Consider the following 13055-nt stretch of genomic DNA (forward strand, 5'->3'; position numbering starts at 1 on the left):
GATACATGTGTACCCACCCAGATAGATACATGTACCCACCCAGATAGATACATGTACCCACCCAGATAGATACATGTGTACCGACCCAGATAGATACATGTGTACCTACCCAGATAGATACATGTGTACCTACCCAGATAGATACATGTGTATCGACCCATATAGATACATGTGTACCTACCCAGATAGATACATGTGTACCCACCCAGATAGATACATGTGTACTACCTAGATAGATACATATGTACCGACCCAGATAGATACATGTGTACTACCTAGATAGATACATGTGTACTACCCAGATAGATACATGTGTACTACCCAGACAGATACATGTGTACCCACCCAGATAGATACATGTGTACTACCCAGATAGATACATGTGTACCCACCCAGATAGATACATGTACCCACCCAGATAGATACATGTTCCCACCCAGATAGATACATGTGTACCCACCCAGATAGATACATGTGTACCCACCCAGATAGATACATGTATACTACCCAGACAGATACATATATACCCACCCAGATAGATACATGCGTACTACCCAGATAGATACATGTGTACTACCCAGATAGATACATGTGTACCCACCCAGATATATACATGTGTACCCACCCAGATAGATACATGTTCCCACCCAGATAGATATATGTGTACTACCCAGATAGATACATGTGTACCCACCCAGATAGATACATGTACCCACCCAGATAGATACATGTGTACTACCCAGATAGATACATGTGTACCCACCCAGATAGATACATGTGTACCCAACCAGATAGATACATGTTCCCACCCAGATAGATATATGTATCTGTCTGGTTACCCACCCAGATAGATACATGTATTCCCACCCAGATAGATACATGTACCCACCCAGATAGATACATGTGTACCCACCCAGATAGATACATGTACCCACCCAGATAGATACATGTATTCCCACCCAGATAGATACATGTACCCACCCAGATAGATACATGTACCCACCCAGATAGATACATGTGTACCCACCCAGATAGATACATGTACCCACCCAGATAGATACATGTTCCCACCCAGATAGATATATGTGTACTACCCAGATAGATACATGTGTACCCACCCAGATAGATACAGGTGTACCCACCCAGATAGATACATGTACCCACCCAGATAGATACATGTGTACCCAACCAGATAGATACATGTTCCCACCCAGATAGATATATGTATCTGTCTGGTTACCCACCCAGATAGATACATGTATTCCCACCCAGATAGATACATATACCCACCCAGATAGATACATGTGTACCCATTATATTATTTCAGTCATTCAGATCAACATAAAGAAGTGTAGAAATGACGGCTGTGACACGAGGATCCATGGAATCAAAACTGTCGGATACAAGTACGTAATTCCAGATTAGATCTATAATCCTAAAAGAAATATCTGTTTAACGTTATTATTGTTGGTAAGGCCGTAACTTGAATATTGACAATTTGTGAAGTTAAATAACCTACAGTATGATTACAGTGTAAGAGGTCGGTCAGATAACAGAAAACTTGTCTGTTGCCAGGGTGATCCGTGAGGCCAGTGTCAGTGTAGCTGATGCCGCAGCTATCTGGTATCTACAAATCCTAGCCACCACTGTAACCATGACAATGCCACTTGCCCCAAGTCTCCGACCATCCATTCTTGATCACACACGGTATGAAATTCTGATACATGGTAGCTTGAAAGAATTTGTTTTCCTTCAAAGTGGAACTTGATCCTTATCCACATTATTGGAGAAATGATAATTTTCTGATATATTCATTATATTTTATTTAACCTGCAACAGAAATGTTGATTACTATATCCAGTAGACTTCCAGTATCTGTTTCATGTATCAAACGTGTACTTTAGGATGCAATATTATTGCATTACAGAAAGGCACTGGGCCACATTCCTCCATTGTCCTTGTGCCCTGCCAGTGGAGAGAGACCACAGTTCCTCAGCAAGTTTGTCCTACAGGAAGTAGAAAAGTTTGTCACGGACATTGCTCTGTAAGTCATAAGGCAGGAAATATCATAATACTTCTATTACTTTATACATTGTTATTTACATATACATACATCTATAAATAATACCCCATAGCTTTATTACACATATCTATAAATTGTACCCTGACAGATTTGTTTATTACATACATCTATAAATTGTACCCCACAGCTTTATTACATATATCTATAAATTGTACCCCACAGCTTTATTACATATATCTATAAATTGTACCCCATAGCTTTATTACATATATCTATAAATTGTAACCCACAGCTTTATTACATATATCTATAAATTGTAACCCACAGCTTTATTACATATATCTATAAATTGTAACCCACATCTATATTTATTACATATATCTATAAATTGTACCCCACAGCTTTATTACATATATCTATAAATTGTAACCCACAGCTTTATTACATATATCTATAAATTGTACCCTGACAGCTTTATTACATACATCTATAAATAATACCCCACAGCTTTATTACATATATCTATAAATTGTACCCTGACAGCTTTATTACATATATCTATAAATTGTACCCCACAGCTTTATTACATACATCTATAAATTGTACCCTGACAGCTTTATTACATATATCTATAAATTGTACCCTGACAGCTTTATTACATATATCTATAAATTGTACCCCACAGCTTTATTACATACATCTATAAATTGTACCCTGACAGCTTTATTACATACATCTATAAATTGTACCCCACAGCTTTATTACATACATCTATAAATAATACCCCACAGCTTTATTACATATATCTATAAATTGTACCCCACAGCTTTATTTATTACATACATCTATAAATTGTACCCTGACAGCTTTATTACATACATCTATAAATTGTACCCCACAGCTTTATTACATACATCTATAAATAATACCCCACAGCTTTATTACATATATCTATAAATTGTACCCCACAGCTTTATTTATTACATACATCTATAAATTGTACCCCACAGCTTTATTACATATATCTATAAATTGTACCCCATAGCTTTATTACATATATCTATAAATTGTACCCCACAGCTTTATTACATACATCTATAAATTGTACCCTGACAGCTTTGTTTATTACATATATCTATAAATTGTAACCCACATCTATATTTATTACATATATCTATAAATTGTACCCCACAGCTTTATTTATTACATATATCTATAAATTGTACCCCACAGCTTTATTACATATATCTATAAATTGTACCCCACAGCTTTATTACATACATCTATAAATTGTAACCCACAGCTTTATTACATATATCTATAAATTGTACCCCACATCTATATTACATATATCTATAAATTGTACCCTGACAGCTTTATTTATTACATACATCTATAAATTGTACCCCACAGCTTTATTACATACATCTATAAATTGTACCCTGACAGCTTTGTTTATTACATATATCTATAAATTGTAACCCACATCTATATTTATTACATATATTGATAAATTGTACCCCACAGCTTTATTTATTACATATATTTATAAATTGTACCCCACAGCTTTATTACATATATCTATAAATTGTACCCCATAGCTTTATTACATATATCTATAAATTGTAACCCACAGCTTTGTTTATTACATATATCTATAAATTGTAACCCACAGCTTTGTTTATTACATATATCTATAAATTGTACCCCACATCTATATTTATTACATATATCTATAAATTGTACCCCACAGCTTTATTACATATATCTATAAATTGTAACCCACATCTATATTTATTACATATATCTATAAATTGTACCCCACAGCTTTATTACATATATCTATAAATTGTAACCCACATCTATATTTATTACATATATCTATAAATTGTACCCCACAGCTTTATTACATATATTTATAAATTTCTGACAGCTTTGTTTATTACATATAATTGTAAATTTTACCCGACTTCATTAAGCAATATTTACACTTGCATTGCATTGTCACTGGGTGAAGCTTATCAAGCCCAATGTAATTAATTTTCGATAATTATGCACATTGATTAGGCTTGTGAATTGATATTGGGCAGCCTCATTATTCACAATTGTCAAAGTATAATTGTGCGGTTGTAAATTATGATTTTATTTCAATCAAAGAAAATCTATTAATAATGATGAATTGTCAATTCACAAAAATAAAAAGCAATGTTTAAATATTTTGAATAATATTACATTGTTTTCTTTCCAAGCCATTTTTTTGTCTCTTGTCAATGATACCACAGCAGCGCCATCTAGTGTGTTTTTTTATTAATTTGGCTGTTCTTTTAGGCTGACTGCTGTTCAATCAATGTGTATAAGGTGATTTTTTCATTTTTTTTTCAAATGTCATAAATATTTTTGTACCTGCAACAAGGTATGTATGTTTACCTTGGAGTAAGTACATATTCAACTTGTTGCACTTTCACGCAACAAATAATATGTACTAACACCGATGTATGTACACTTCAGCTACAAAATATTTTAAAAAATCAATCCTTAATTGAGTCTAAGTAGATGCTCACGGTTTTGGTAGTTAAACAGTGCTGTAGAAATATTGTTCGCCTTATACTTGAGGACCACTTCTATGGAGATATTGATCAGTTACGGTATATACGAGAGATGATTGATATGTTGTAAGCCTCGTATTGTAGGAGGTACTCAAGGATGTTCTTTTGAAGTCCTTCTATTCTCTGACTACTATAAGGCCATGTACCCAAGGACTGGTCTCATTTGGTTAATTTATATCGACGAGGTAGCACTCTAAATTAAACAAGACAAGCGGCTTTTGCAAAATGGAAAAAAATCAATGAAAAAGCAGTGATCCAATATTTACATAAAAAAGGTTTAACACCTAAGGATATCCATAATGATATGGTAGCAATACTTAGGAAAGATGCCCCTTCATATGCCAGTGAAAAGGTGGGTGGCAGAATTTAAGCATCGACAACAGAGCCTTGAGGATAATCCCATCCTGGAAGGCCTGTCAATGTTGCAACCCCAGAAATGGTCAATAAAGTTCATGATATTGTTATGACTGACAGACGAGTCACAGAAAGATATATAGCCAGTAGAGTTGGCATTTCACAGGAAACACTACATTCCATTCTGACCAAGGATCTTGGGTACCAAGACTTCTGACAGTTGATCAGAAGCACACCAAGCGCACATTATCGCGTGCTAATCTTAACCTTTTGAGGAAGATCCTGCCAACTTTCTTCAGAGTTTTGTCACTATGGATGAAACATGGGTTCCTTATTTTACCCCAGAGGCCAAACAACAATCAAAACAATGGAAGCACCCTCGCTCTCCCCCGCCAAATAAGGCAAAGACTGTTCCATCAGCTGGGAAGGTTATGGCCTCAGTTTTCTGGGATGCAGATGATATTTTACTGATAGATAATCTCCAAAAGGGACAAACAATCAATGGTACATACTATGCTTCACTTCTGAGGCAGTTATGCGAAAATATTAAACTGAAGCGCTGCAGAAAGCTCACTAAAGGTGTGTTATTCCATCAGGACAATGCTGCTGTTCACAAGTCTGTCATTGCCATAGCTGCCATTCACGATTGTGGCTTTAAATTGATAGAGAATCCGCCATATTCACCTGATCTCGCTCCATCAGACTTTCATCTATTTCCAAAACTGAAAACAGCTATTTCAGGCACCCACTTTTAGTCCGATGATGACGTCTTATATGCAGTGGATGACTTTCTGAACAGCCAAGAAAAAGAGTTCTATAAAAGTGGCATTTAGGCCCTTAAACACCGCTGGCAAAATTGTATAGATACTGAGGGGGATTATGTTGAAAAATAATACAATACTATGTCCGGCAAAATTCAAATCCTTCAATATGAGGCTCACAACATGTCAATCAGCCCTCGTAACTCATTAGTCAAGTGATCCCTGAGGGTTAAGTGTTGTGTGATTTAACTTGAATGTTTCAGACATGAAGGTCATGTGAACCCTGAGGGTTAAGTGTTGTGTGATTTAACTTGAATGTTTCTGACATGAAGGTCATGTGAACCCTGAGGGTTAAGTGTTGTGTGATTTAACTTGAATGTTTCTGACATGAAGGTCATGTGAACCCTGAGGGTTAAGTGTTGTGTGATTTAACTTGAATGTTTCAGACATGAAGGTCATGTGATCCCTGAGGGTCTACAGATGTTATTATCCTTCAACCTGGCACGAGGAAATGTCGGTGGTCTCCTTCGTACCCTCAAACTTCTTGAAGGTAAACACTTGATTGACTTAAAATTGTTATGTGTCTAAAATACAGAATAGATGTTATGATAAATGTAACTGAATGATGACCACTTAAATCTTTGAGACATTTTCTACATGGACTGAATTATGGAGGTGTTTTGGTGTGACTGCATTGGTGTAGGATTTAAGATTACTGATCCTCGATTTGTAAACAATAAAATCTGATTGAGGCCTTTCAGTACATTTTACCTTAAATTTCTATTCTAGAAAATCCAGATACAGTTCAACCTTGTACAAAGCTGCTTAACAAAATGTTTCAAGCAAGAGATTTATGCTGGGAGAAATCAGGTAAATTTACATTAATTTTGATTTTTAGGTAATCTATTCTACTCGCCTTTTGTCCGTCGTCATCTGTCATGCATGTTTGTCCGTTAACAATTTACATTTTCGACTTCTTCTGAAACGCTGAACCAAACTCAATGAAATTTGGCAGGAAACTTTAAGGGGGTATGGCCAAACTGCCTAAAATTTCAAAAATCTTCTTCTAAACTCCCAGATATGGAGAATCAAATAAAATACTCTTTATGGATAGAAGAGTCTTAATGTCCTTTACAAGATACAAGAATTTCTATTTTGTGATGTGTTTTAACAACAGACATTTAATTCAGTTCAGTAGAGTTATTTCTACAATGGAAAACCTTTATGAAAATTGTGAATTTGGGGTCTCACATTTGCCCTCATGCCCACATGTTTCAGCATGGGATGACAGCTTGATGGTGTAAACATGTTTACTGTTGTATTTTTCTCTTTTCATTAACAATTTACTGTTTGATTAACTGCATTTTTGACCGTTTATTTGAAAGTTAAATCAAGGTTGTTTTAATTTGTTTGTATAGGACATCCACTACAGGTGAGCCTGGCCGGTACAGATGGTGGACAGACTGACGCCAACTCCTGTGCAGAAAATGTTCTAAATCAGGCCTGGAGTTCTCCCCCAGTACAAAGTAAGTAACTACATGTTACAGTAAATCAGGCCTGGAGTTCTCCCCCGGTACAGAGTAAGTAACTACATGTTACAGTAAATCAGGTCACCGAACTATAAAGAGGAAATCTGTTTCCATGCAATAACTCTCATAATCACCCAACTTTCTGTGCAGGCAACACATCAACTACCCTGGAATTCTTGTTGGTACTTAAGGAGCCAAAAATCTGTAGTTTGTATGTCCTGAAACCCCAATCACAGGCGAAACTGGTCGAACAATAGATAGATGAACCACTGAGGTCTCCTTTGCCTGGTGTGATTGACCCTACCCAATACACAATTGACATAATTTTATATATTAAACATGCACTAGGCCTCTTAACCAGATCTAGGTACACAATTTAGATAATCCACAAACTCTACATTATAAGCTTTTAATTTGATGGTCTTGGAGTCGGGAAAGCCACTGTGTATGGAATTCTTTCAGAATTATATCCTCAAACAGCTTTGTCGTGTTTTCCACAACTTCATTTTAGAATGATTCAACAAATCTGCAAATACAGTGTATTGAAATTATCAAATCTTTAAATTGCTGAGAAAAGACAGTTATTCTGTAATGCTTGTGACTGGCTGTTATCTCACCAACAGGAAATATAAGTCTTGGTCATATGACCGTTTTGGTCAAGTGGGCCTCTTGTTTATCAGCAGTACTTTGATTTGTACCTATTATATGTATTTTTTCTCCAATTTAACATGATGGAAATGCTTGACTTTTAGCCTCTTACCTATCGGCTGAAGGTCACACCAAGGTCAATATGATTTTTAAGTCCTCCGAATTTATACAGCTGACAAGACTCCGAATCAAGGTAACAACATATCTTTGATATTTTCCAGTATCATACCATCACATCATGACTTAGTTTGGAATTCAATAGTTTTCATGAAGTTATTTTAATGACACTTAGCAATTTCGTCATTTTTTTTTTTGATTTTCAAAAATGTGTATATCTACCTAATTTTTACATGCACTTTATTAAAGCATTAACTTTTCGACCAAAAGGAAAGATTATAACTTAATTCTAATCGTAATCTGTTTCAGGTTGTGAGTGGGATGAAGGGAGCAAGACGTGGACTGGTGTTTGTGTACAGGGACAGGTAAATATCAAATATTCCAGTTGTTTGTGTACAGTGACAGGTGACTATCAAATATCCCAGTTGTTTGTGTACAGTGACAGGTGACTATCAAATATTCCAGTTGTTTGTGTAAAGTGACAGGTTACTATCAAATATTCCAGTTGTTTGTGTACAGTGACAGGTGACTATCAAATATTCCAGTCTGTGTACAGTGACAGGTGACTATCAAATATTCCAGTTGTTTGTGTACAGGAACAGGTGACTATCAAATATTCCAGTTGTTTGTGTACAGTGACAGGTGACTATCAAATATTCCAGTTGTTTGTGTACAGTGACAGGTGACTATCAAATATTCCAGTTGTCTGTGTACAGTGACAGGTGACTATCAAATATTCCAGTTGTTTGTGTACAGTGACAGGTGACTATCAAATATTCCAGTTGTTTGTGTACAGTGACAGGTGACTATCAAATATTCCAGTTGTTTGTGTACAGTGACAGGTGACTATCAAATATTCCAGTTGTGTACAGTGACAGGTGACTATCAAATATTCCAGTTGTTTGTGTAAAGTGACAGGTGACTTTCAAATATTCCAGTTGTTTGTGTACAGTGACAGGTGACTATCAAATATTTCCAGTTGTTTGTGTACAGTGACAGGTGACTATCAAATATTCCAGTTGTTTGTGTACAGTGACAGGTGACTATCAAATATTCCAGTTGTTTGTGTACAGTGACAGGTGACTATCAAATATTCCACTTGTTTGTGTACAGTGACAGGTGACTATCAAATAGTCCAGTTGTTGGTGTACAGTGACAGGTGACTATCAAATATTCCAGTTGTTTGTGTACAGTGACAGGTGACTATCAAATATTCCACTTGTTTGTGTACAGTGACAGGTGACTATCAAATAGTCCAGTTGTTTGTGTACAGAGACAGATGACTATCAAATATTCCAGTTGTTTGTGTACAGAGACAGGTAACTATCAAATATTCCAGTTATCTGTGTACAGCGACAGGTGACTATAAAATATTCCAGATGTTTGTGTACAGTGACAGGTGACTATCAAATATTCCAGTTGTTTGTGTACAGAGACAGGTAACTATCAAATATTCCAGTTGTTTGTCGAGGAATAAATATGGATATGTAATTCAGTGACAGGAACAGTATAGGAATTGAACAAAATTTGATTGGTAACATCATCATGGGTGGGATTAAAAATTGTACAAAAGGTGGGGCTGCATTATTAGACATCGATCCACAAATAAAGCTATTAACAAATGGAACATAATTATTTTGATGTTTGCTCAAATAAGCCAGGTGAGTGATACAGGCTCTCTGGGCCTCTTGTTACATACTAATACACTTTGTTTTCATTGTTACCTGCCAAAGACAATGAAGTAGGACAAGTTAATTATAGTCATGTGTCATTTATTCCAATACCTGTAGAAAGACATTCTGTTATTGACAAGTTTACCAGTCCTAAAACACCTTAAAAACAGGACGGTTTATCAATTACAAACTTCTATAAAAACATGTATTTAGGATAAAGCCATTTATAAATATATATGCTACAAAATGTCTGAAATGTATCAAATTTTTCAATTCAGCAAAGAATTTGAGATGGCCTCCCAGATCGATAGATTCCATATGTATGACAACTGGGGTAGGATCGACTACGAATTCTGTGTCCAAGTCAGGTCAGTATGGTGGCATCATTTTCACCGCATTCATTGCTCTGCTAGATACCACTAAAGATTAATTCTACAAGGTACCATGTTAGAATTAAATAGTTAGGCCATTTAAAATTATTAGTTGGTTCTCAGGCCATTTTTAGAAAAAAAATAGATGAGGGAGAGCTCTCAGGTTTTCTTTTTTTATCATTTTACGGGATACAAAACAAAGTAGGTGGGGGTTAGTGCCCATGGCAACAATGGGGACAATTAAAGTCAAGTACATGACATTGTATGGCAAGTCTATATATGATAATCACTAGTACATATTACTATTGTGTAAGCATTCAAGATTTGTTTAAAAGTCTGTTGTCAGGATCAGAGTAAACTCTGGCTGGGAAGGGGTTAATACAAAGCCTCAGTAATACAATATTTATATGAACGAACACACATTAACTTTTTATACACATACTGTATATCTAATTGAAATCATATTCACTAGGATAATTGGCGGTACGAAGTACATATGATTTCCATCAGATTTCAATTATTCACACCAACTTAATGAATGACATAAAATTGAGGTACGGACAAAACCCCCGGACATTAGCCCCTAGGACAAAAACCCCTTCACACTAATCAAAAAGTGGACAAAAGCCCCTTCATAAAAAAAATGATATTTATTTTTTTATTGATTTTCAATTGCTACATATACATATGTCATCAGTGGCTTCGGCAAAAGCCCCTTCATAAAAAAAAATGATATTCATTTTTTTTATGATTTTTAATTGCTACATATACCTATGTCATCAGTGGCTTCGGCAATGTAAACAACCGGTTCCAACAACAACTACTTGAACTGTTACATATGGGCTGGACCCCGGTTATTGTACGTCAATGGACATCTGTCTATAGACAATGAGGTAGATTTCTGAATATGTCTAACGATAGACTAAATAAACATTTTTTCATGTATGCTTACCATAGAAGTTCTCGCCGCTGTAGAAACGATGTATATTATGTGCGTGAGAGGCTAAGATCATTAGATCTGTCGATATTTGATAACGGCCCTTTTAATACAAATGAACTTTTATATGTTGAGGTTTTACAAGCTTTTTAAACATAGATATGAACCTGAGAGATATGTACATGTTTTAATGCCTAAAACTCATCGAGGTACAGACAAAAGCCCCTCCGGACATTAGCCCCCCCGGACATTAGCCCCTAGGACAAAAGCCCCTTCACACTAATCAAAAAGTGGACAAAAGCCCCTTCATAAAAAAAAATATTTTATATATTGATCTAAAAAAAAAATTTCAATATATATATTTAGCAATATAACATTAAGTTCAATCAAGTGCTACATATATGTATAAGTGACTTCAGTCTACAGTGGCTTCTGCAATGTAAACAACCAGTTCCAACAACAACTACTTGAGCTGTTACATAAACAATAAGCTGTTACACAGGTGTTTGGTAGGTTTTTCATTGATATTGTATTCTCCTGGATAGAAATATATCATTAATGGCTTCATTGTTTCTTTGATTTTAATTATTCCTAAAATTAAACTTATTACAACACAGAGCAACATGTTTGGTTAGGTACATTATGTACTTATTATATTATAATTTGAGACACTGCAAATAGGGATCAAATGTTTATTGCTTTTGTAGGCATTTCTTTGATTATCAATATTTGCAGTATATTAGGAAGTCAAAAATTATGTGTAATCAGTAACAATATGTTCATCATGGAGAGTTTTCCTGAAATTTTTAGCTTACTGAATAATATAAAGTTTGAAAAAATAAATTATGATGTTTAACCACAGACATATAATGCTACACTGACATTGAACCAAGGACCTTCATTTTCCACACAATTATTCTCCAAATTTCAGAGATAAAAACAACAATATATATATATAGTTTCTGTTTTTCAAAAGTACAGATTTATATAAAGTATATATACCAGCTAAATTTCTAAAGAAGGGGCTTCTGTCCGGGGGGGCTAATGTCCAGGGGGGGGGGGGGGGGGGGGGGGCTTTCGTCCAGAGGGGCTAATGTCCGGGGGGGGGGGGGCTTTTGTCCTACACTCCATAAAATTAGAGAGATAGTATAGAAAATTCTGGTTTTTCACTGATAATTAACAACCTTCTTCTGGCCATAGTTTAACCAATATATTTACCCAGATGACCAGTTACGTACCTGTCAGTTAAAAGAAATATTATAAATTTATGTGTTCTAACATAAATGCTGTTTATGAGCTAAGACGATCTGTTGCTATTATCTCCGTTCCTTATATCATGTATGTATATAGTAGTAATTAAGATGTATGTATGTATGTATATAGTGAGTAATAGCAGAGGATAGTGATTGGTCTGTTTGATAGTAACGTGATTCGTCAGTCCTGCAGTCAGTGAGTAAATTTTTATTAACACTTGCCAGCTATTTCCGAGCATGGATAAATGTACCGTTTTTCCCCCTTTCTTGTTATATTAAAGGAGTTAGGGTTTGTGGCAACCTGCTCTGCATTACTGATTCTTACTGAACGTGGGCATTTTACATCATTTGTAATTCATAAGTCCCCCAAGAATTTGTTTATTTCTATTAATTAAGTTGATTTGATTCAATTACATGGCCTGGCCAACAGGAACACCTATTCACTTTAGCTACCATAACAGTCCTGATAGCTTAATTTGGGTTCTAAGGGTCAGGATGACCTATGGTCATTGTGTTTTGTCCGTCGTCGTCCGCCATCCGCTGTGCATAAACTTTTAACATTTCAAACTTCTTCTCAAATTCCAACAGTAGGATTGAGCTGATACTTGCCTGAAATGATCTTGAGATGGTCCTGACCAAGTGTTGTTACTTTTCTGGTCAGTCAGAAATCCAAGAAGGCCGCCATGGCAGTTGTCTTGAAAAAAACATTATAAACTTCTTCTCCAGTTCCACTGGTACCATAGAGCTGGAAATCGGTGAGGACGTTAAGGAAGGGGAGTCAAC

General features: G+C 35.5%; 1 protein-coding gene across 1 annotated transcript in view; it reads left to right on the plus strand.

Moving 5' to 3' along the window:
* Window positions 1–13055, plus strand: part of LOC117322880 (zinc finger ZZ-type and EF-hand domain-containing protein 1-like) — a 125748-nt gene that overhangs the window by 17286 nt on the left and 95407 nt on the right. Inside the window, 9 exon segments of the mRNA XM_033877821.1 lie at window positions 1328–1406; window positions 1576–1707; window positions 1928–2044; window positions 6191–6294; window positions 6534–6614; window positions 7163–7270; window positions 8026–8114; window positions 8348–8403; window positions 9990–10079. Coding sequence (XP_033733712.1) covers window positions 1328–1406; window positions 1576–1707; window positions 1928–2044; window positions 6191–6294; window positions 6534–6614; window positions 7163–7270; window positions 8026–8114; window positions 8348–8403; window positions 9990–10079 — 856 coding nt within the window.

This window comes from Pecten maximus, chromosome 1, assembly GCF_902652985.1.
Source record: "Pecten maximus chromosome 1, xPecMax1.1, whole genome shotgun sequence".
Classification (NCBI taxonomy): domain Eukaryota; kingdom Metazoa; phylum Mollusca; class Bivalvia; order Pectinida; family Pectinidae; genus Pecten; species Pecten maximus.